General features: G+C 56.4%; 11 protein-coding genes across 11 annotated transcripts; 3 read left to right on the top strand and 8 right to left on the bottom strand.

Annotated features, from left to right (window-relative positions):
- Positions 1–65: 65 nt before the first annotated feature.
- VTJ04DRAFT_3469 (uncharacterized protein) lies at positions 66–1,778 on the bottom strand (the record flags this gene model as incomplete). The annotated part of the gene is made up of 6 exons (XM_069361372.1): positions 66–668; positions 739–1,095; positions 1,161–1,240; positions 1,307–1,379; positions 1,563–1,610; positions 1,761–1,778. The coding sequence occupies 6 exons, from the start codon at positions 1,776–1,778 to the stop codon at positions 66–68; spliced, it is 1,179 nt and encodes a 392-aa protein (XP_069221990.1).
- A 30-nt stretch (positions 1,779–1,808) lies between these two features.
- VTJ04DRAFT_3468 (uncharacterized protein) lies at positions 1,809–2,832 on the bottom strand (the record flags this gene model as incomplete). Its single annotated transcript, XM_069361371.1, has 2 exons — positions 1,809–1,977; positions 2,768–2,832. 2 exons carry the CDS (start codon positions 2,830–2,832, stop codon positions 1,809–1,811), a joined length of 234 nt encoding a protein of 77 aa, XP_069221989.1.
- A 205-nt stretch (positions 2,833–3,037) lies between these two features.
- Positions 3,038–4,699, bottom strand: VTJ04DRAFT_3467 (uncharacterized protein; the record flags this gene model as incomplete). Its single annotated transcript, XM_069361370.1, has 1 exon — positions 3,038–4,699. One exon carries the CDS (start codon positions 4,697–4,699, stop codon positions 3,038–3,040), a length of 1,662 nt encoding a protein of 553 aa, XP_069221988.1.
- Positions 4,700–11,224: 6,525 nt separating this feature from the next.
- Positions 11,225–11,497, bottom strand: VTJ04DRAFT_3466 (uncharacterized protein; the record flags this gene model as incomplete). The annotated part of the gene is made up of 1 exon (XM_069361369.1): positions 11,225–11,497. One exon carries the CDS (start codon positions 11,495–11,497, stop codon positions 11,225–11,227), a length of 273 nt encoding a protein of 90 aa, XP_069221987.1.
- A 345-nt stretch (positions 11,498–11,842) lies between these two features.
- Positions 11,843–13,021, bottom strand: VTJ04DRAFT_3465 (uncharacterized protein; the record flags this gene model as incomplete). The annotated part of the gene is made up of 3 exons (XM_069361368.1): positions 11,843–12,723; positions 12,796–12,910; positions 12,992–13,021. The coding sequence occupies 3 exons, from the start codon at positions 13,019–13,021 to the stop codon at positions 11,843–11,845; spliced, it is 1,026 nt and encodes a 341-aa protein (XP_069221986.1).
- A 184-nt stretch (positions 13,022–13,205) lies between these two features.
- On the bottom strand, positions 13,206–14,075 carry VTJ04DRAFT_3464 (uncharacterized protein; the record flags this gene model as incomplete). The annotated part of the gene is made up of 1 exon (XM_069361367.1): positions 13,206–14,075. One exon carries the CDS (start codon positions 14,073–14,075, stop codon positions 13,206–13,208), a length of 870 nt encoding a protein of 289 aa, XP_069221985.1.
- Positions 14,076–14,747: 672 nt separating this feature from the next.
- On the top strand, positions 14,748–17,432 carry VTJ04DRAFT_3463 (uncharacterized protein; the record flags this gene model as incomplete). Its single annotated transcript, XM_069361366.1, has 4 exons — positions 14,748–14,906; positions 15,230–15,384; positions 15,543–15,730; positions 17,359–17,432. 4 exons carry the CDS (start codon positions 14,748–14,750, stop codon positions 17,430–17,432), a joined length of 576 nt encoding a protein of 191 aa, XP_069221984.1.
- Positions 17,433–17,566: 134 nt separating this feature from the next.
- VTJ04DRAFT_3462 (uncharacterized protein) lies at positions 17,567–20,506 on the top strand (the record flags this gene model as incomplete). The annotated part of the gene is made up of 3 exons (XM_069361365.1): positions 17,567–17,999; positions 18,094–19,685; positions 19,748–20,506. 3 exons carry the CDS (start codon positions 17,567–17,569, stop codon positions 20,504–20,506), a joined length of 2,784 nt encoding a protein of 927 aa, XP_069221983.1.
- Positions 20,507–20,600: 94 nt separating this feature from the next.
- Positions 20,601–20,998, bottom strand: VTJ04DRAFT_3461 (uncharacterized protein; the record flags this gene model as incomplete). The annotated part of the gene is made up of 2 exons (XM_069361364.1): positions 20,601–20,729; positions 20,777–20,998. 2 exons carry the CDS (start codon positions 20,996–20,998, stop codon positions 20,601–20,603), a joined length of 351 nt encoding a protein of 116 aa, XP_069221982.1.
- A 283-nt stretch (positions 20,999–21,281) lies between these two features.
- Positions 21,282–21,500, top strand: VTJ04DRAFT_3460 (uncharacterized protein; the record flags this gene model as incomplete). Its single annotated transcript, XM_069361363.1, has 1 exon — positions 21,282–21,500. The coding sequence occupies one exon, from the start codon at positions 21,282–21,284 to the stop codon at positions 21,498–21,500; it is 219 nt and encodes a 72-aa protein (XP_069221981.1).
- Positions 21,501–21,525: 25 nt separating this feature from the next.
- Positions 21,526–23,116, bottom strand: VTJ04DRAFT_3459 (uncharacterized protein; the record flags this gene model as incomplete). The annotated part of the gene is made up of 2 exons (XM_069361361.1): positions 21,526–22,735; positions 22,806–23,116. The coding sequence occupies 2 exons, from the start codon at positions 23,114–23,116 to the stop codon at positions 21,526–21,528; spliced, it is 1,521 nt and encodes a 506-aa protein (XP_069221980.1).
- Positions 23,117–23,204: the final 88 nt, after the last annotated feature.

The raw sequence follows: 23,204 nt of genomic DNA, 5'->3' as shown, positions 1-23,204 counted from the left end.
ATACCTCCAGCCTTACTCCCCGTCCCCTTCAAAAACACCAAGGAACGACAGCGGCAACCTCCCCTTTACTGAAGGTTCATGTCATCGTCATCATCAGGCTGGTCAAACAAAAAGTTCGCAGCCAGCTCCTCATTCTTGTCGCACGCAAAGTAGGCTTGGATGGCTTGGTCCTGGGTGAACCCGAGGCGGGTGAGGCGCTCGATGGCGTCGCGCTCTTCCTCAGTGACGGAGATCTGATGAGCACCGGGGGGGAGCGGGGCATCATCGTCACCAGCCGACTCGCTGAGCAACGACAGGAACTGGTCCGGGTTCTGGGCAATCAGCTGCGCAAGTTGAGGGTTGCTGGCACCGAGTTGCTGGAGGATCGGCTCGAGCATTTGGGGCTGCTGTTGCACGACTTGGCGGAGTTGCTGGAACTGAACGTTAGAGCGGAGGAACTCGAGGTTGCCAAGACCCGGCTGTTGACCGCCAGCCGCAGCGGCACCACCAGAGGCGCTCCGAGAGCCAGTGTTACGGCCTTGCTGAGCGGCGAGGTCGAAGAGGTTGACATTGTCATCGTCACCGCCCGTCGCGGTGGCAGCAGCAGGAGCGGTAGTGGCAGCGGCAGCGGCAGCTGGGGCCGCCGGGGCGGCAGGCTGAGATTGGCGCTGGAGATGTTCAGGAATACCCTGAGAAGAGCGTTAGTCTCTGCAACATGCGCCTTAGTTAAACATAGTCACCCCCGGCCAGGCAACCTACATTCAGGAGATATTCAACAGCACGCTCCGGGTTGTAGAAAGCAGCGCGAAGAGCAGCCTCGCATTCAGCGCGTGGGAATCCCATCGCCTCCATGTTGGCAATAATCTCAGCACGTTGCTCACCCACCACGAGAGCACTGGGGTCGGTGATCAGACTCTCAGAGCCAGTCGTGCGGGTCGGGGTTGGTGTGGCCGGAGCAGCAGCTGGGGCGCTTGTGGTCTGGGCCGGAGCAGCGGGAGGCGCCGGGGTGGCGGTTTGAGCGGGAGCAGGTGTGGCTGGAGGTTGCGCCGGCGCGGCGGCAGCGGCAGCGGACGTGGATGCCGCTGCAGCAGGGGCAGCCTTCGGCTCCGGCTTGGGCTGTAAGGGTGAAATGGTCAATTTTGGCCTTTGTTGGTAGCAGGAACTTGGGCTCTGCCACATACCTTGTTCACCACACAGACAACGAAGCCCTTCTCCTCGATCTTGTACGTCTCCACCGTGTCCTCATCCTTGAGAATCTTGCCTGTGCACCATTGTATGAGAAATTGCTCCCGTCAGAAAACGCGGGCTCGGTGGATGTGGTACTTACCAGAGTAAATGAGCTTCAGCAGCTTCGGGTCCCAGCCGCGCTCCTCGGAGAGTCTCTGTTTGACCGTGGAGATCTGCCGTCGCTGTCAGCAATCGATCTGGTTGGAGGCTTGACGATGAAAGCAGAGATTGCGTGAAAGTCGTGAAGGTCATGTGGACGGCTGCTGAGAGGAAGCGCAAAGCAAGGTTTCCCGGGACGAGAATGGAGGTCGGAAGTAGACTTGATACACAATGGATTGGAGGGATGGAAGACGTACAAGATCGGTCGGCTCGAGGTCGAGCACGAACTTCTGTTGCTTCAGATCCTGCGTGGGGGAACAACCGTTAGCGCGGGTCCATCTCGTCGGCGCATTCGCGATCGAGGCGGCTCCAGAGACGGATGCAGGCGAGGTGGTATCGCGATCTGATCATCGAGCTTTGGGTGCGCTCGGTCGGGTGGTCGGCATCTAACGTACCTTGAACGTCACCTTCATGGTGGGCGATGGTTTTGATGATGCTTCGGTCTAGTGGGTTCGTTGGAGGGGTATCGAAATTGATTGATCGGTGGTTGCCGATGGATGAATTCCAGGCAGGTCTGAGAGGGAGAGTGAGTTGTTTGGTAGAAAAAGGAACACCGAAGGGGACAACTCTGAAGTCCAGTTTATGGCCGGGTTGTGGCGAGAGAGGCCCGAGCTGATTCAGAGAGAGGATGATGTCCAGTTGGTGCCGTAAAAGAGGTCGGACGAGCTGGAAGGCCACCGAGCATGGCCAAGTCGGTGCGGGCAAAGTGGGGCATTCTTGCGTTCTCTCCCAGCGGAGAGCGGCAGGCAGGAGGGGGCACGCGGCAGGCTGACGCCTAACAGCCAGCCCCACCTTTCCCAGGATCGAGGTCAGGTCACGGGGAGACAACCCCGACCCGACCTCACTCACCTCTCCGGATGCACCCAGCCGACATTTTGCTTGACGGGACAGTTCTTTGGGCCGATCTACCATCTTTGCCGCCAAACACCTGCATTCACACAAGGCTCCAAACTCATGGGATGCGCCCAGGCTACCTGCCGGCGCCTCATCACATTATTGCTCGGTTTGTAAGGATGGATTACACGGACATTTATCCATTGCTTCCGCAAATAGGGTTGTATGTCTGCCTCTTGTTCCTCAACCCGATCCGGACTTGAGTACGGAGGACAAGTACGGGCAAGTTCCGAGATGCTGATGTCATTCATTCCTTCAGCTAATATCTGCTCAAGCCGCAGTCAACTGTTGGCATCCTTCCGTTTGGCCAGCCAGACATCCGGTCAGATATTTCTCCTGAATTCACAACTCGGAAAGACTTCACCTTGCACAGATGCATATGTCCATTTGTTTGATACTGTTAATCCCTTTGTCCAAATCCAAACGCCCTTCACGGTGCAGATAGATTGCTAGTTATATGAACAAAACCCCTTGTGCCCCTCAAGAGTATTTCCCAACCAAACGCCACGCTAAAATATCAAAACCTAGAATCGATGCCAGAACAGCCCCATCATCCTCCATTTTCACCACCATATGTGGCGTCTTCAGGATGATATTCTCTTGCTCGGCTGATTCCAACTGACCATCTCCCTCCACAAGAAAATTGGACAAGAAAACAAGTTACCGAAACCCAGACACCCCTGACTTCCCAATCCTATGAACGTCATAAGTCATTATAACAAATAGATATGTACCTATTGAGGTATGTCGTCACCACCCGCAACCCAACCGCCCGTCATCATGAGGACGTTTTCGGCCGCTTCTCCGCCTCCTTCTCCTTCCCCTCTCCCTGCCTTTGCTGGAGCTGCGATTTGCGGCGAGCATGATACTGCGTCAAGCTGGCCCTCTGGCCGGCAGCCAAGATCCAGTCCGGAATCGGCGGGGTCATCTTCCGCTCGGGCCCCTCCTCCGGCCTCTGTTCCCTCTCGCCGCTCTCGCCGCCGTCATCATCCTCCTCGCGAATCTGCGGCGACAGCACGCTTTCCGCCCGCCGATGCAACATTTTTTGCTGCCTGTGCAGGAGGAACGACTCACACGACTGTGCGCGGCTCAGAGGGCTGGGATTGCTAGGCAGGCTGTCGCTACGTAGCCGGCGGAGGCTTTGAATGGAGCGGATGCTTTGCCGGTCGGACGCGGGGAGGACTTGCCCTCCGTTAGGAGCCGCGACGACGACAGTCCCGGGCGTGGCGCTGGGCGGTGGCAACGGAGAGTCGGACCGGAACAGCGGATGGATGTTGGCTTCGCTGTCTTGCTGCTGCGGCGGTGCGAAAGCTGCTCGTTGAGCCTCAATGGTCCGCGTCGAGACGGGGCTGTAGCTGCGGCTGCGGCGGGCGGCGGAGCGCGGTGGTGGTTCGAGCGGGATGATGTGATCATCCATATCCACGGTAGAGGCTGCTGTTGTCGTTGCCGATGGATCAAATGGACTGGGACTCCTGCTGGCTGGGCTGGCGGGAATTGTTTCGAGAAAGCGACTCGCACGCCGCTGAATTGGTGGGGGGGTCGAAGATCCCAGCACAGTCCGGCGCGTCTCAGGGGCCACAGCGGACGTGTCCCATGAGTCGAAGCCCTCCTCCTCATCACGGCCGCCCGAGGTGTGTGTGCGAACCTCGGGTGGCGGGATCGGCAGATCAAGAACAGATGAGGATGGGTTATTGGACGAGACGCGACTGAGTGAGACCAAACGCGTCATTGACGACATGGGCCGGATAGCATGTGAGATGGAAGTCCGGATCGAATAGAACGTCTCAGCGGCGGAGCGGCCGCTGCTAGACCCGGGTGGTGTCGAAAAGTCGAACGACTTGCTGCCGCGTTCCTTGTGTGAGACAGCTGTCTTTTCGTAGGGAATGGACTTGAGGCGTGAGGCTGGCCTGCTCTCGGAGACGGAAACGGTTCGAGGCGGCGCGGGCGCGGGAGGTGGTGTCCTCCCGACGATCAAATGTGAGAGGAAGAAGAAGATCTGGGTCGCCGAAGCAAGGGCCAGCACAATGGAAGCCCCGATCAAGAAATCCCCCGCGCTCCATCCGACAATAGTGCTTAAGGGATCGTGGTCAACGCGGCTAAGGCAGGCCACAGAGGCTATTGACGTTACGATGGCCGCGATACACACCCCCAAGCCCCCGGCAAGCCAGAGCCACCGAATCCACTTCTGACCGAAGTTTGGGTGCCATAGGGCCACATAAGAAAGACTGACAAGGGGAATCGTAACAAAAATGACTGCCTCGAAGGTAGCGGCCATGCCTGCTGCTATCCTTACGGATGAGGCATGGTCTGCCGGTGACCGGGCGAGAATGATCTGGATAGCGAGAGCAGCAGAGGTCGGAAAGAATGCAGCCGCGCCCAGCACGGCTGGTAATGTGGAAAATTTCGACATATCAGGAGTGAGCGCCCGAATCCGGGACATTGAGGTGAGTGAGAAACGATCAGGTCGGATGATGAGAGATTTTGAGGGGTCAGATCTTCGTTGTGTCCCCTACCCCGGCGTCTTGCCTCAGCACAATGACGAAGGGGACCTATGCTGCTGCCTGTGTCGAACAGTCCGGGGTGGCGTATTCTGTCAACTCCCGCGTTTCCTTCCGGCCTGGCTCGCGCGCCGTGTTCATGCGACTCGGGTCGTTGCGGTCCGTCACCGAAACACAACCCGCGTTCCACGGCTCCCCGCCTTCTTGAGTGGGAGAAACCCGTCCGAAGTCACGAAAAGACTCACGTGGACTATGAGTGATGGTAAAACCCTGTTTCCAGGTTGAAGTGATGGGGGAACGGTCCCAAAAAGCTGGAGACGGGGAAGTCGAGAAGAATATAGGCAAGGAAGTATACGGCCTATTCCACAGGTCTGTTCTGGATCCCGTGTTATGTCGGGTCGGGCGGCTCGATATTGAACTGTATCACCGCGGGAATAATAACATGTATGTCAACGAGAGACAATGGATGTATAGTATGCAAGAGAGTGTGAGAGAGTAGTTCAAGTAAAAAAGAGTGTATAGGTGACTCGACGTTGGTCAGTCTGCTTGGACACAATCCAGCAACATCCATCAACAATAGCAAACAACTTGAACGAAGGAATGGTGACGCGGAGAGAGAGGAAACACAGAATGTTTGGTGTAGGAGGGTGGGCTGTGCTCTGGACTAAATGCAGCACAAAAAATCTCTACGGCACAGACCACAAAGCAAAAGGCGCGTCCCGATCGCGTGGAGCTTCTCTTCCCACCCCCAACCGATTCCCAGGAACGCCCCGACCGCGGGAGGTCCTGGGAACCAAGGAAGGCACTGTTGCGGTTGGATTGCCGTGACCGAGCTCTGCCTGGGTGTGTGTGTGTGTGTGTGTGTGCGGAGGACCCGGCTCAACGGACAGGGGTTACCCCCTGCTTGGTTCCGCGGTGGGGCCGGCCGGGACAGTGGTTCTGATCGGGAGAGGCGGCCCAGGGTTTGGCGAAAAGCAAGCGAACGAGTGAAGGGAGAGGGGAGGATGAGGTGGGCTGGGCTGGCTGGGCAGGCTTGGCTCCAAAGGAAGCAAAATGAAGGGAGATCGGGGCTGATCCGATCATGATGCCGGGCTAGCGTGAAAATTGGTTTTCCTATGGCGTAACCGTTGCGACAAGTGCGGCGTTGTTTGCTTCTGATTTTGGAGGTGACCAAAACCACTGAGTTCCGGGTCGGGAACATGTTTGTTTACTAGTTGTAGCTAGTATTGGGTTTGAATTTTGGTTGTTGACAGTGATGGTGATTGTGACAGAGCAGAAGTTGGCAAAATGATGCTTCGCAGACGCATGCTCGTTCGTGTCGAGCCTCTTCAACCACACAATGTGATTCCAGGTCAGACTGGCCAGACCGCAGCTGGGGCTGATTGCCATGGTGGCCGTGTGGTTCCCGCGCATAATCAGCCAACTCGAGGATCCTGGATCTTCGTCATTGGCGGAACTGACTCGAGTCCAATTCCACATCCCGGGGCCTTCCGTTGGGACAAAAGTCATCATACCGAGACCTCCCGGCGCAATGCTACGGAGATGTGGGGAGCTGCGTGCCATCAGACATCAGACATCGAGATCTTTCCAAGCTGCGAGGCCTTTCTTACGTCAAGTAAGCCATTTAACTCCTCGCACAGGTTGGCGCGTTCAGAATGACAAGGTTTCACAGCAGGTGACGGTATTATACTCATCGAATGAGAGAGAGATACAATAGTTCGTACAATGTGCCAAAGTGGTCGATGATCCGTGAAAGGTTGTTTGTCTATCCTCCGGCCGTAACCCATGCGTACCGAGGCATTGGGACCCGACATAAAATTCCATGCTCATGGCATAACCCGGTACACGCGCGGAGGTTTACCAGTATCCATGGGAAATTGGGGGGGCCCTGAGGCTTCCGCTGGGCCGTCCCCAGCTCCCAGAAGCGGTAAAACGCCCCCGCAAGACACAAGTCTCCAGCAGGTGAGCGTGTACGGTACTGCAACGATCGTATACCAACTGTAGTTATTTCAGGATCGTGAGCGTCAATTCCGGATATCGGGGCCATCACGCAACAGGCTGCAAGATTTGGGACCTAGGCTGTTATGGGTTTGGGCTGCGCAGCTTTCTGCGAGAGAAAGGACCTTTGCTTCGGAGGGAATCTGGTCAACCACATCAGTTGAGTTCGTGTGGAGAAGACTTTGGTGGTGTCGAAGTCGAGACCTGAGCCTGCCAAGGATCCGGTGAAAGGTTTTCTGACCAGGCCTGAGGTGGCTAGCACCTAGGGAACATGGCGGTGTGTTTCCGTGCATGCAACCAGCTGACAGACAGAAGGACGAGACTGTGAATGACCACCAGCTGTGTGGTTCAGGTACGGTGTCTATAGCAGACTTTGCTGCTCAGTACATATGAGGCAACTCGGAAAATCCCCAGACCCGAGCCCTCGAGCTGGGTCGGTCCCGCAACCACCTAGGAACTGGTCTGGAGCGAAATTGGACGTTTGAACATCAGTTCCGCGCTTCCATGTGCGCATCAGCATGACCCAATCCGGCCAGGTGAGCAACCTGGTGGTGAATGGAAGGCTACCGGCGCGGGAGGACGAAGAAAACCACCTCAACGGCGAATAAGAGCCCGTTGCTGAACGGCTGAGCCCTTGTTGCGATCCTGATATTGGTTGATCTTGGATCACCACTCATGTCTCTGCCCCATTTCCATGTCAGCCTTGTGACACAAATCCAATGTTACCTTGAGATTACCTAAAACGGTAGAGATCCAGCGCCTTTTGGAGATAGCGTCTGTTTCCGATCGATGAAACCACACAAGTGAAGATGGCCGGTCAATCATCCCACCGTCAGTTGTGTGAAGTGAAGGTGTTGCAGCCAGTGAGGCCAACCTCGAACCCTGAACCCCCAAGACTACCTTAGCCAACCCGACGTTATTTCTGGGAAGGAAACTGGAACCGTTGGATCGGCCCTAACAGCTGCCAGGTGTGGGTCCCCGCCTCGGCAAACGTTCGGTACCTGCGTCGGCCTGACAGGGGACTAGCACAAATCGGGCTGCGCACAGTCGTTTTTCTGTGTTTCACGTTGACGCAACGCCGCACTGTGGCTGTTCCACGTGTCGCAGAGAGGCAGGCTTCGAGAATCCCCGCTGAGATCTGGTCTTTCAATGTTTCATGTTTCGCTACTCTGTTCAGAGCAGGCCAAGCTAGGCCACACCGCCAGAATCCTCAATTGAGTAACAAGTAAACAAACAGGCAAAACATTCATCAGCATGTCGCATTTGCACTCGGGTTACTAAAGATGGTATGCCCGGCGACGGTTAAACGGTTCAGCATCCGAAAAGGCGGAATCTTAGAAACCCGCGCCAACCAGCAAAATCAACGACTGGAACCAGATGTGGATTCTCCAGTCAAGATGCCACAGCAATCTATTCAGCAGCACTCCGGTCCCAGTCCAACCATAGTGCATCGTCTCATCACTCAGGCTTCAACCCGCCCTTTTTTGGAACCAACTGGCCTTGTCGGTGTCTTGATGAACGACGATGCATCGCCGCCTCCCGTTCCTGATCCACTTGATCCTCAAGATTGCCGTCTCGTCACAAGAATCATGCCAACCGGCGGCGAGGGTTCACCAGCCTCTCTTTCCAGCCCCCACTCCCCACGCAACGTCAGCGGTCGCTCATCGACGGTACAGATGGATCTGCGGTTCGTCCCACTGATCTGGTACGCGCCATACGGCAGAGGTGGCACATCCACACATGGCCATTCCCAGGCACGAACATGATACCTCATCAGTTCCTTGCCCGCTGTGATATTTTTGGGGTCAATTAACTAACGCTGCGCTTTTCCACGCCAACGTCTAAGATGATAACGTTGCGGCATGTTGTTGACATGGTGATGGTCACATCGTGTGCGCTTGCGACTGTGCCCAGCTCAGCCCTAGCCTCTCTTTTTCTCTCTCCAACGGCACACTGCCTACCAGCCAGCACAAGCAGCGGTTCACACTTGTCGATTCATCCCAACGACCGTACCATACCCACAGCGTGGCCTGGTTCATGTGCGTATCCAGAGAAACGTGTAGGTCACGCGGCCATTGAATTCCGTTGTTCACTACATCACACCGCCGCCACTGTGGGACGGGCGATGATGTGAACCTGAATATGAGAACTAATGGTAAGGCGGATTGCTCTCCGAGCCTTGACGTGAGCTTGGAAGCAACGGTGGCCGCAGTGAGAGGCCGGTCGCGGAGCTCGTCATCGCCTTCGCAGGGCCGTCCAACCTGGGAAATCAACGTGGGAAGTCTGTGTGACGATGCCACTGGAAAACCCGGTTCACTCTGGACAAGGTCGTTGCCGAGTCAAAAGCCGAACCTGGATCTGAACATGCCCCATGTTGGGGAGAAAGGACTTTCAACCTTGGCCGGCGCCCTCCCTACTACCTATCCACCCCCCACATTCTATCTTGAGAGGACGAGTATGGAAGTGGCTGGTACTGTCCCATCACTTCGGGTGAGTTCATAATTGCACATGAGATGGTTTTGAATTGGAATCATCATAGTGATGTTCTAAAATAGAAAGATAACCATTCATCATGGTTGTGCTCCCTTTCCGTGTTCGGGAACTTTGTCGATATCTTTCCTTTTCGGGCCGGTAGACCGTTTCCTCATCAGGTTCTGCTTCTCCAAAATGGTCACGCCAGACAGGCTAGGGAGCTCGCTGCCTTCGAACCAACGCCGCGGTTGTCAGGATGCCGCTACCAAGGACGGCCCAGCTCGTTGCGTGCGGCCTGTGCCCTTGTCAGCGGGATTCAGACGGTTCAACAACTGGCTTACGAGCAGATTCATCAGGCGACATGTTTGTTGGGACTTCGGACGAACATCACAAAAGCCCACCCGAATCATGACACTACACTCTGAGGTCCAAACTCGGAAGCCAGACCCTCTCCACACAACCGTGACGGTTATTTCTTGATCTCCGCAAGCTGCTTTGGTATTGGGGCCCATGAGCTGATCTCTTGCTTCGCCATCACTCATCGAACATGCCTTCCCGGATGATGAGAGCCGACATAACAGCATGCTTGAACTTCGAGATCCCGAGTGCTAGACCGGGGATGCCTCCCCAAACAATTGCGGGCCATGACTCTGTTGCCAGGCACTGAGGATCCCCTCATGACATCGTGGAGTTAAACCGCAACATGGATCTGTGTCAAGAGCATTTTCCAACAAGGCCAAAGAGTTGTTGTACCTCCGAGTTGTAGCATTGGGGCTAACAGTTAAACAACAAACCCGCCAGCACTGGAAAACTTCTCCCATCATTTGTCTACATCCGTTTGTTTATCTCTTGCGTTTTGACTGCCAAAAAGAAAAGAATGCCACCAAAGTCATGATTTTCTGAGGTTAGGATCAGAAGACGAATCAAGTCCATATTGGAAAGCAAAAAGGAGTCCTCACAAAAACAATCAAGTCAGCAATCTATGAAACCATCGATCACAATCGATCTCTATCTTAACGATGTCATCTCTCTTTGACATATCCACGGCATTCCGAAGCACGGCAGTTGATATGATCTCGAGAAATCCACAAAAGGACTTTAGCCTGACTACCAACCTCAACTCCACCATTCAGTATGTCACCTCCCCGTCAACGAAGTGATGTTATGTAAGCCAGGTCCTCGGTCGGTCTGCCGACAAAGACGGCCAACAACAGAACAGAAGGTCAGGCAAAGCCAAGCAAGGATGCCCAGTCAAGGAAACCTCGACGTTGAGTTATACAAGATGCGAAATCATCCAACCAGCCCTTCTTCTTCTTATGCGCCCTTATGCATTTGTGCTCGGGCAGTAGTAGACTTGCAGTGGCTAGGTACTTAGGTACGTGCTAGTACTGCGAGTCATCGGACGTGTTTGACATCAGCTGATGTTTGGTGAAGGTAGTCAGGTGTTAGGAGATGCCAAATGAAGGTCGCTTTAAGGATCTGGGAGGAACTGAGAAGATGAAGACTGGCTGACAGTGGAGAGCCGACACAGCTTTGGTGAACCGGGACTACCTTAGAGTTGCCAGTGCCTGCGACTTCATGTGTCGAAGACCACAGATGTGAGAAAGGCATGCCAGCATTGTTGTCCCGCTATCAACCACTAAGCAACCCTGTTGTTTGGGCCATATGCCATACTAACAGCTCAACATATTTGACATTATGATCAGGCTCAAGCTCACTCATGCTGACAGACGTCCTGGTCACCAAGGTGGGATGCCCAACTGCGATGCCATGGCCAAAGGAACCATCGGTCCCATGAATTGTCCAATATAAATTACAATTAAATGATTCCACAGCCGAAACAAAACAACCTCACTGAGCATCATTACCGCCCACAGAAGCAAACGAAAAGCCACCCGAGGGAAGAAGCTTCATCTTACATGTTCACTCACATTGGGGCCGCTCCCCAAATCGCCCGTCCCATGCACCTAAACACCCATAGTTCATCATACATCTAATCAAGAAAAGGGACTGGGGCCATATGGCCACAGCAAAATAATCAAGTACAAGAGGGGGAGAGGTCCCAACCAGGGCAAAGGCCGAGATCGTGACAGAACATTATTCGTAAGTAAATCTAAAAGGAATGGATAGCCGGAGAAAGGAGGACGAAAAGAGAGATAGAGTGGGACTGGAACTCGTTCTTTCCGGCTGTCTAAAAGTCGTTGCTGTTCGTCAACTTGGGGTTTGAGAAGAATGATGTCGTGGTCATGACGTGACGTGCGGTCGGACATAATGATCGTGATCGTCCAATGTCGTTCCCGGAAGGGTGGGGTTTCATTCAAGCTCATACGCCGAAGAAGGGAAAGTAGGTCGTGGCATGCGTATGGATGGTGCAGCGGCCGTCACAGTCGTAAAATGTTGATCGTACCGTCGTCCTGTCGTTGTTGAGGGCAACGGGGAGATTCCAAGGCCTCGAGTTGAATTCAATCTCGATGCCTCCTTGGAAGTCTGGTTGGGTAACAGAAAATGCAGCAATCGTGGGCGCAGCCTCCTGGATAATCCTGAAGAACTAGCCGTGCTGCCATGTATGCCTGGGGTATCAATCATTCCTTCGAAGAAAACACAAATGACACTCGTTACGTCTTTATCGGCTCTGATGAGGCATCTTGGCTCGGCTTTCTTGGAGATCCTGACGTCCCTGCCGGAGGGGTCGCCGTGTATCGTCGAGGCTCCGTCGACTGGGTGCGTGGCATGTCCCTAGGCGGATAAGGACTCTGGGGGCGAGGCAGGATCGGGGGATAAGATTGCGGGCGATCTCGCAGAGTGTGGTCCGCCGACTGCACCTGGTAATAATCCCTCCGCATCGGTTCTTCCCGCCAGTGCTGATAATCCGGTCCAGGGAGCGCGGGTGACAGGTTTGCCGACTCCCCTGATGCTGACGGTCCCGTTGAAGGCCGAGGTGCAATTTCGGGGAGCATCTTTCGCTTGACCTGCGGATCGGGTAACCCAGGAGCTGAGGGTTGGCGAGGCGAATTCACTTGGCCCTGGATCCCTGGACTATGAGGCTGGGGTGACGCAGTTGATGGAGCAATGGGCGGATACGTCGAGACTTGCCAAGTCTGCTGGGCCGATTTGGGAGGACGACCACGGGGACGTCGGCCGGCCGGCGCAGGGTTGTAGGCCGTGGTGGATGAGACGTACGAGATTGCCGACGACGGGGCTGCAGAAAGAGGTGCCGAATGGGTCGGGGAGTTGCCGTTGGGTCGCTGGTGGACAGGTCCAGGTGGCGTCCCCGCGGCAGCGGCGGACTGGAAGCCTTGCTGGATGCCTGCACTTGGAGGAGGGAAAGTACTCGGCGACAGCTCGCTAGGTGAGGCGACGGCCTGACGTTTCGCTGCAAACTCTGGAGGGTCTTCCAAGGCCAACGACTTCCGCTTGAGCGGGGAGATGATAGGACGCGGCAGTGGCTCGTTGAACATGGCCTCTGCCGCACGCACGCATTGGTCCATATTACGTCCTATGATGGGCAACGTTAGGGCTGGGAACCAGAGGTTTCGGTGGCTATAGAGACAAAGAGAATCCAACATACCCCATGGAAGTTGCATCTGCATCCAGTCCGGCTCAATCTGATGAGCCTTCACGAACTCGACGAGGACACGCACATCCAGCTGGCTAACTTTGATGATTTCGGCCAGGACAAAGCGCTGGGCAACAGGTTGATTAGAATCGCCCAAGATGTACTCGCTCGGCGAGAGCATTCCGAGGTAGAAGCGAAAAATGCTCACCTTCTCGAAGTCATTGAAGACGGACGCCATGGCTGGGACCGGCTTGCCAATCCCGCCGCGTGGGCGCAGATAGCGAAGAGAACAAGGAGGACGAAGGGAGGGGTTGCGTCATAAGCTCGCAGTACTTAGTCATTAACAGGTCCGTGGCAGCACGTGGGAAAAGCCGAGAAGTCAGGTCCTCCTGAGGACAAGAGGGCACCGGCTATGAATGTGGTCAAGTGGGAGAGACAGAGAGGTTTGATGCGCGATGGCGATGACGCAGCCAACAGACTGGAGTAGGTGGAAGGAAAGCAACGTATGTTGACCAGATTGAGAGGACAGCACCCTCACGGCACAATGGGTTGATGACGGAGGGGAGGCGAGAGAGTGTGCGAGGCGTGTGGTGCCGGATGGATGCACAGCCTTCAAGAGGTCCTTTCCGCGTCTTGCGCCTTGCGGGCGATAATCGAGAAAAGGATATGGAAGACAAATCAAGGGAACGACGAGGAAGCAGAGGATCAAACGAGTGTCGACATGGTGGCCCTTTTCTCCCCACGGTGAGCAAAGGTGAGGTGGACGAGGCGACCGTCAGCGCACGAGTGTCGCCGAGAGACAAGACAGCACTGGGGCCAGTCTTCAGGAAGCTCGCATGCCGGAGGGTCGAGTGGTTGACAGGTGGACGGAAAGAATGAGACCAAGGGCGGCAAAGAAACGCGAGCCGTCCGAAGCGCGCGTCTTTTCGGTGCGGAGGGGAAGTCCAAGAGTCCAAGGTCGCAAACAAGCGACCACAGTTCCACCGAAAACCCGGAGCCCCCATGGAGCGCAGGGCCCGCAACGGACAGGCCCAGGCCTGGTCGGGGTTCAGGGTGCGGGCAGCAGCATCGGCAGCCCGGAGGGAAGCGCCACCACACACAACACAACCCTGACACCCAACCTCTTGATGGCAACAACGGCCGGCCATGGGGGGTGCGAACAGGTTCCAAGTTGGAAACCCGAGGTGGAAGTTGAAGGCAAGGGCTTGACTTGAACCTCCACCCACCACACTGACCATGGCACCTGCTGTGTTGTTGCCCATATCCTCCACTGAGCCGCCCTGCTCTTGCATCAACCCTGGATCAACACAAAAACACGAAAGACCTCACGGGCCTCCTTCCCCCCTGCTCGCTCAACGCTCTTCCCCAGAATGGCATGTCTCGAAAGGGCAGTCCCCACAGGTCCCCTGTTGCAGTAGCTCCAAGAGGAATCGCTCCCGCCCGCAACCTTCCAGATGTTTGTTTTCTTGTGCTCACTTTTGGCATCCAGCCCCTCTTGTATGTATGTACACAACTCCCCATCGGCGCCGTTGGACGCGCTGACTCGTGAATCAGAGGAATTCGACCTCTGTCATGGGGCCGTCCCCTCATCCTCGCTCGCCTTGGACACCCACTTCCCCGCCCGCTATTGTTATTGTGCGTCCCCCTTAGCTCCTTGGATGTCTCACAGAGCATGCAGCTGCAGCCAGATCATTTGACACTTCAGGTGGCTCAGGTGGGCTAATAGCGTGCGGGACGCGTTGAGTTGGTGGTGTGGGCGGCGATGAGGCCTCAGCGATCCTTCCATCCTTTTCATCGCCCGCGAGGTGTAACCGACCCAGCTCGGCAGCGGAGGGATGGTCGGCGAGGGAGGCATTCAGCCACAGAGCAGATTTCGCCATGAGCCTCGATGAGGCGCCATGGTTTATTAAACTGAACAGCTTAGGCCCTGAACTCGAGGGTGCACCATCACCTGCACGGCAACAATGCGACAGCCAGCCACAAGCCCCCCTCTGGATTCGGAAGGGATCAAAGACTGGCCGCCCGAGTGCCGCGCAACGGAACAGACCGAGTTCCCGCGCAACTCCCCGGGCGCACCTTGTTCTCTCCTCGCCCCTCATTGCAACGTCCGGCCGTGCGATAATGTGAGAATCTCTTGGCTTGTCTCGCACCAGGATCGAACGAGCCTTCTGGTATGCAGAGGGTGGCGATTCGAAAACACTATGGCGCGGGGTGGATATGGCTGCCGATGTTTGACCTGCAACGGCGGTAGCGGCCTTTCCCATTCTGCTCGGCTGCATCGAAGCGGGAGGCGACGGGCGCGTCGACCAAAACTTCCAGGTTGGCTGGGATGCAGCTTTGCGCACAAAACAATCCAGCCGCGATTGATGAATGGATGCGGGACTATCTGCGTCGGAGGGGCCATGGTGCAGCTGCACACATGACACCCCTCTGCGCCCCGTGATAGGTACGGGGCCGCGACATCGTCGGTTTTCAGATGCTCAGATTTCGGCCTGACGGTGTTGGAGCCCAACGCCGACCGGTGTCGGACGGGGCCGGGGTATCGATGGCGGCAGGCTCGAGCATCCCGAAGTTCAATCGGACGAGGACGGACTCCTACCGGTAGGTCCGGCCTCCAAAACTCTGAAGTCGTCGTTGATGCTTCGCAAAAGATATTTTTAGTCTCCTATTGGTTCTGATGCCGGACCGTGGTCCGGTCCGGAAACGGGAGCCAGTCCAGCGTCTTTGGCGGAAGGGTACCCACACTCACCGGCCACTAGGTGGGAAGGCCCAATTCTTGTGGCCCATTGGCTGCGTCACGGCGCCGCCCTCGCCAATGACAGCGATCCGGAGCGCCTGATGGCCGATCTCAACATGGCCGCAGAGGGGAACCAAGATCCACGTTCGAAGAGCCGCATCGGATCGTCGGAGTATGGGACAACAGCGGCGCTGTGTGGTCGGCGACAAGGTGAGAGATCGACCGAAAAAGACACCAATCTCCATGTCACAGGTTGGCACTGCCATGGGCCTTTAAATGTCTTCCTTCCCACTTGGACTTGGACCGCACTTTGGGCAGTGCTGCTCCACACGCCTCCTGCACGATGAGCTGGCATCCCGCTACCGGGACCGGATCGCCGTGGGCGACGGCATGGTGTGCCATGGCAAGGCCTCCACGAGCAGAGGTTGCAGAGCCCTATAACGTCACTGCTACAGCTTCCGTGCCGACTGACGCAGGCACCGCGCCCTCTCTTCTTCAAACGGCAGGTTTGGGAACCGACTGGGCCGCCATGCCGTTCGATGTTCCTGCAACGGCCCCCAGACATGCACACCGCTCCGGACTGCTCTGCAAAAACCGCAGGTTTGCTGCCCGTCATGTTCATGCTTCCGGAATGCTAACGCTTCTTGTCATTGTCATCTATGCGGATCATGCGAGAGATGCGGAACCGACGATCTGCGTGAGAACCGGGTTTTCGGTCACAGACAGAGGGGCGGCTGGGGATCTCGGATCATACCTATTTGGGCTGAAATATATTTCTTCGTCTCTTCAAAGACCCGTTGACACGGCACGGGCACGATTTCCACTGCAGACAGCTTCGAGAAGGAATGCCCTTGTTACATTGATCATCTACTGGTCGATGGCGACTGTCTTCGACGACCCGGCGTACAGTACCTACATACAGAAGAGGTTGATGCCAACTACACAGAGTACCTTATACTGAGAGGGGAGAAAACGCAGCAACGCCATCATGACAGTATGGGATGGCTGGGTGTTGTGTGACCCCAAGCAAAGTGTTCGATTTGAACACGGTACTCTCAGAATCCGGTGACCACATTTCTGTCTTGGGTAACTACTGATGTTCGAGCCTTCAGTCCCGTGATAGAAACCCAGGGTGTTCAATCTGGCGCCACGCAGCTAGGTGGTTGGGAAGAGAAGGAGGGCAGAAATGGCATGGACGGGATTGTTGTCGGGCCGAGCCACCGACCATGCGATGCGCCAGTTGCTCTCTTGTTGGGGACAAGGCAATGGCGCCCAACCTTTGCCGGCTTTGCTGCGTCAAAGCCTGGCATGTCGAAGGTGCAAGTCTCCCCAGCTTCTGTCCAGAGCCGCACATGTCCACAGAAGTCTCAACGTCAATCCATAGGGAAGTCCAGTGGTGGATGGAATGGGACGGAGAAGATCCTAATTGTATGTCCGATAAAAGGGACTGCAATGTGAATCTTCATCCGGTCGCTGCGAGGATCTATTAATTTTCTATCGAGCTTCTCGACTCGGTCAATTGTTTCCCCAGATAACTTGTTGTTGTCCTTATTGTCGAGACTCAAGTGTATGCTGGTTTTGCTGGGACCCGCCAGGTGTCGTCGGATGTCAAATTTGGGGGGTCTCCCCTGCCAATCGCCATTGTCGCCAGCAACAAGCAACCCGGCGCGGCGCAGAATAGCTTCCTTGACGGTCTGGGGAATCTCACCTCCTCCGAAAACAAACTTCATCTGCCTCTCCCAACCCGCCGCGCCAACCCCTCGCTGCCGGTTTCTTCTGCCTGCCATCGGTCGAAAATTCCCGGGCCTCTTTTCCCTCGAAGTTTTCGCCACTTGCAGTACAACACACACCGCACCTCATGTGCGTGGCCATTCGCGTCTCCGGATCCGCGTCAAGCATTTCCGCTCCTTGACTCCCTCGCCCTTCCCCTTCAACCATCCCCTCGGACGGCCCCCGTTCCGACGATCTTCAAAGCCCCCCGAATTTTATCTTCCATCTGAAGACCTGCGCAGCCAGCGCCGTGCGTTGCGCAACCATTAGCTCCCCATGGAGGAACGCAGTCGTGGCTCTGGGGCGAGGATAGCGTCGTCGGATCTCGAGGACCGCCCCAAAGCCAATGGTGTCAGGTTAAAAAAGGAAAGGGACGACTCCAGTGGTTCTGCAACACCAAACGATGCGAACTCTTCTCGCTCGGTTCCCGTAATTTCCCCAAACAACAACAACAACAACCACGAGGGCAATTCGGCCTCCGCAGCCGACGACGCGCCGACTCCCGAAACCGCACCACCTCCCAAGATGTCGCGCAAATCTTCGAGCAAGATGGCTGCGAGGTCGCCGCCCCAGTTGTTCAACCACCTTCCTGACGCCACTGCCGAGGCGTGCAGCACTTTCCAGGTCATCACCGACTGTCTCTACGGCTCTAAGAACATGGGCTCCTCGGACCACGACGCGTTCGACTGCGATTGTGCTGAGGATTGGCGTGAGTCGACCCCTTTGCCCTCTCCCCATATGCCTTTCGCCAGCGAGGCTTCACACTGACCAAGATGCTGACTATCTCGATTTCATTTCTCTAGATGACGATGAGAACCATGCCTGCGGCGAAGACTCTGACTGCATCAACCGGGCGACTCGAGTAGAATGTGTCATGGGCAGCTGCAACTGCGGCGAGGGCTGCCAGAATCAGCGCTTCCAGCGCAAGCAATACGCCAAAGTGTCGGTCATTCGCACGGAGAAGAAAGGATATGGTCTGCGCGCCGACACTGACCTCCAGCCGAACGACTTCATCTACGAATATGTCGGCGAGGTGATCAACGAGCCGACCTTCCGCAGCCGCATGCTGAAGTACGACAGAGAAGGCATCAAGCACTTCTACTTCATGTCGCTGACCAAGAACGAATTCGTCGACGCCACCAAGAAGGGAAACTTGGGTCGCTTCTGCAACCACTCATGCAATCCCAATTGCTACGTTGACAAGTGGGTGGTGGGTGAGAAGCTACGCATGGGCATCTTTGCCGCCCGCCACATCCAGGCCGGCGAGGAGCTTGTCTTTAACTACAATGTTGACCGCTACGGCGCCGACCCCCAGCCCTGCTACTGCGGCGAGCCAAACTGCGTCGGCTTCATCGGCGGCAAGACCCAGACTGAGCGTGCCACCAAGTTGCCGCTTGCCACAATCGAGGCTCTTGGAATCGATGATGCCGATGGTTGGGAGACAGTCGCTGCTGGCAAGAAGCCGCGCCGGAAGAAGGCCAACGAGAACGACGAGGATTACGTTAACAGCCTGCAACCCCGCGCTCTCGATGTGGATGGTGTCAACAAGGTCATGTCCACTCTCATGCAGTGCAAGGAGAAGTGGATTGCCGTCAAGCTGCTCTCTCGCCTCCAAGCTACCCAAGACGAGCATCTGCGCCATAGAGTGGTGCGCATGCACGGCTACCAGATCCTCAAGAGCACTCTGAACACCTTCCGTGAGGACAACAACGTTGTCCTGCAGGTTCTTGACATTCTCTACAGCCTCCCTCGGATCACCAAGAACAAAATTGCCGACTCCAAGATTGAGGCCGTTGTTGAGCCGCTGGCCTCGTCGGACCACGAAGGGGTCGCCTCGGCCGCCAAGCGCCTGCTTGAGGAGTGGAGCAAGCTTGAGACGGCATACCGCATCCCCCGCAAGCAGCACGACCACGATGCACCGAGCTCCGTTGCGAATATGTTCGAAGAGGAGCGCCGCAAGAACCGTGAAGAACCCACCAAGCCTGCCGATCCCCTTGCCAACGTCAACATCCCGACCGGTCCTCGCAGTAGCATCCCGCAGCGCAATGTCAACTACTACTCAGCGCCACGCCCGCGCAAGTTGCCCACCAATCTGCCTGCAGGCTGGTACGTCACCACCGACAAGACGGGTCGGTACTATTTCTACGATGTGAACGGCAAGACGCAGTGGCAGCGTCCTACTGCGCCCGCCATCCAGGTGCCCAAGGCGTCGTCCAAGGCTCAGCAAGACCAGAAGGCCCTGCAGAGTATTATCGACAGCCTGACCAAGGAGCCAACTCCGCGCCACTCGGCAGGGCCCACGCCACAGCGGTCCAGCACACCGGCGACTGAGCCAAAGCAGGAGAAATGGCGGTCCCTGCCGATCGAGAAACAGATGAAGATTTATGAAAACACTGTCAGTTTTGCATGCTTTTTGTTTCCTTGTATTGGTTCCCACTAATGCAGTTGGACGCACAGTTGTACCAGCACGTTAAGCCCGTCATTGATAAGTTCTCTGGCAAACTGCCAAAGGAGGACCTCAAGAAGCTCGGGCGCGAGCTCAACAAGAAGCTGGTTGCCTCCGATTACAAGCACAACCGCGTCGAAGACCCCACCACCATCTCCTCCAAGCAGGCCAAGAAAGTTAAAAAGTACGCCCAGGAGTACTTCGAGCGTGCGGTCGTCAAGTACGCCGAGTACGAGAAGAAAAAGGTGGCCCGCGCGGCATCCAAGTCCGGCGAAAGCGCTGCCACAATATCGCAGCCCAATACTGGCACCGGTATCACCCCGAACAAGGATGACACCGGCCCAGCTTCCGATCTGGACGCGCCCAGCAGCCCGGGAAGCTCGGGTGGTCGAAAGCGCAAGCGTGAGGATGGCGCTGAAACTTCCCACTACCAGCAGCAACCCGAATCGCCCGACGCCCCGCCCTCAGAGACCCCTTCAGCGAAGCGCCTCAAGGACGACGAGGAGGCTGAGGACGCCGCTTCCCCAGCTTCCTCCGGCGCTGAAGCCCGCACCCCGCCCACGCCCCCTCCTCCGCCCCCTCCCGCGGATGAGGAGGAGGAAGACCGGAAGCGGTCAATGCGCGAGCAGGAGGAGGCACTGATGCGAGAGAACGAAGAGGCTCAGAGGCTAGACGATGAGGCTAAGGCAAAGGAGTTGAAGGAGAAGGAAGGGCGCGAGAATGGAGCGAGTGATGGAGACATTGAGATGGTGGATGCGGATGGCCAGTAGCCACGCTGTGGGCTGGATTGGGCCAGTCCTTGAGTCTTGGGCTCTCGGGTTACCCATCTTTTTGGAACGATTCACAGCCGATGTTATTCTCACGTCAGTCATAAACTGGGGTGAGGGATGAGTGGAGGGCAAGAGGTTGAACGAAGTCCTCAAAAGCCTCTCGTTTCTCGACAGGCGGATATGCAACACTTGATGGTCTTGCCGAAAGCAGGCAGGCAGGATACTTAATACCATGGAACATCGGTGGATATAGTTGTGGGCAGGGTATACCGTGGCGAGGAACAGGAAGGTTGCGGGATGGAATACCTTGTATTTGTTTGGGTCTTTATATTTGGGAGAGACGGAGAAGAGGAGGCAGGCACATATACACATCCAGGTCCCTTGTTTTCCACTTTGGGGAACGTCAGGTACCTGCATTTTCGGAATCGGTGTTGCTATGGTTTTATTAGGCATATTACGGATGGACCGGTGGCCGGACGGGATGGATTTCATTACTCGAGCATTTGAGGCAGCGCATTCAAGAGGATATCCCTGAGGGATGATACCTGGTTTTTTGAGCTCAGTCGCATTGTATTAAAAACTATTCGGAAGCAATTGGGAAGATTGCCTTTGTCTGCTGGCTGGCATGCATAACTGACAGGAAGGCTGTCAGGATGGTTTCTTGGGGTTTGGGGGCTCGGAATCTCTCCGGGAGGAGTGAAGTCAGGCAAGGAGATCGGGCATAGAAAAACGGGACCAGGTATAGGTAATAATAGATGCTGGTCATCGGTATAAAATGTATTATCATAAAACGACGGCGCCGTTTTCTTTTCGTTACTACATCAGAGATGGACGCGAAATGCTCCGCAAGAGACCAATGGAACTTCCCATCACCATGCCGTTTAACACTCATCGTCAGAGCCCAGCGTCGTATCGCCTCAGGCCAGCTAAACCCCGTCCCCACATGCCTTTCATGCATTATCATACCGAGGACCAGCTTGGAAAAACTAAATAACACTAAGCTTCACGGCGAGAAGGGATTACCAGCTCTTAGCAATCTTCTCCAACACCTCGAGCAAGATATCCGCATGCTTCTGCTCAAACACGAGCATGGGCCTCAGCCTCACCGCGCTCTCTCCGCACCCACCAATGTTGAGACCAAACGACTTGGCCTTGCGGAGGAACTCGTCGCGGCGCGGGTTGTCGAAGGCGATGAAGGTGCCCATTCCCTTGCCGCGCAGGTTCTTGAATTCCTCAGGGTACTTCTTCGCCAGCCCCTCGAGCTGGCCGTACAGGTAATCGCCGACCTTGGCCGTGTGCCTGACCAGATCCAGCCGCTCAATCTCGTCGACAATGGCGCGGAACAGGTGCGCGCGGACCGGGTCGCCCATCCACGTGTTGAACTGGCGGTATGGCTTGTTCGGCCGGAGCAACGGGTCGCGGTAGTAGTAGCCTGCTGCCTGGGCCTTCTTGCTGAAGGTGACCATGTCGGGGGGTTCCGGCAGGTCCCAGTGCTCGTGCGCCCAGAAGCGGCCCGTCGCGCCCACGCCGGTCTGCACCTCGTCCACGATCATCAGGACCCCGCGCTTGCGCGTCAGCTCGCGCAGCCCGCGGAAGAAGCCCGCGCTGGCGTGGTTGTCGCCGCCCTCGGACTGGACGGGCTCGACCACCACGGCGCAGACCGACTCCGGGTGCGTGGCGATGAGGTGGTCGACCTCTTCGAGGGCGGCCTTTTCAGCTGCGGCGTTCTCGGCGGCGTGCTCTTCGAGAGGGTACTTGAGTTGCGGGAAGGTGGCCTGCGGCCAGTTGAAGGCGGGTATGTCGATCTTGTGGATAGGCTTGGAGCGGGTCGTGGAGAGGGTGCCAAACAAGCGGCCGTGGAAGCCGGTGCGGAAGCTGAGGATGGAGAGCGGCGCGGAGCCGGGGGCTTTGTTCTCCATGGCCGAGGCGAGTTCCTCGGGGGTGAAGTCGACGTGGGGACCGCCGCGGTCGCGTTGACGCCGCCACATGAAGGCCGCCTTGTACGCCGTCTCGTTGGCGTCGGATCCGGCCATGGCTGTGAAGACCTGGTTGAGCCCCTTGGGCGCGGCCTTGAGGATGCCCGACCGCAGAGTATCAGCCCAGTCATGGGGAGGGAAGTTGCCAAGGGCGGGGCGGTTGATGATGCCGTTGATCACCTCGTCGGTGGCGGCGGCCTTGCGAAGGACCGGGTTGTTGTACCCGAGCGGGATGGAGGCGATCTGGGCATAGCTGACATGCCGATCATGATTAGTTTCCAACGTGACAACGTCGTCTTCTTCGTAGCATGGAGATGCCTTACACATCTAACAACACGTTGTCGTCCGGATCGGCAATGTAGTTCCCGCTGCTCTTGGAGTAGTCGGTCAGCATGTTCAGGCTGCGTGTGTCGAAGACCTTGTCGAGGTCGGCAATGATCTCGCGAGACTTGGGGCCAGGAATCTCGGTCTTGACCGTGGGCCCGTCAGGTTCCCAGTTCGGGTAGAAAGACGACAGCGCGCGAGGCGTGGTACTGAAGCAGCGGCGGGATGCCATCTCAGGGTGGGATATGGCGGCGACGGCCCGCGTGGAGGCAGGGCCGCTGCCTCGAAGAAGAGTCTTGAGTGCCGACATGATGTCGTCTCTTTCGTGGTTAGAGAATGTAGGTTGAGATGCGTTGCCGACGACCAACCCGACACGAACCCGTGGGTCGATGAACACC

Source organism: Mycothermus thermophilus, assembly GCF_041956435.1.
Source record: "Mycothermus thermophilus strain CBS 625.91 unplaced genomic scaffold VTJ04scaffold_2, whole genome shotgun sequence".
Classification (NCBI taxonomy): domain Eukaryota; kingdom Fungi; phylum Ascomycota; class Sordariomycetes; order Sordariales; family Chaetomiaceae; genus Mycothermus; species Mycothermus thermophilus.
Note: the sequence above shows the minus strand (reverse complement) of the source record. Positions and strands in the feature narration are given on the sequence as shown.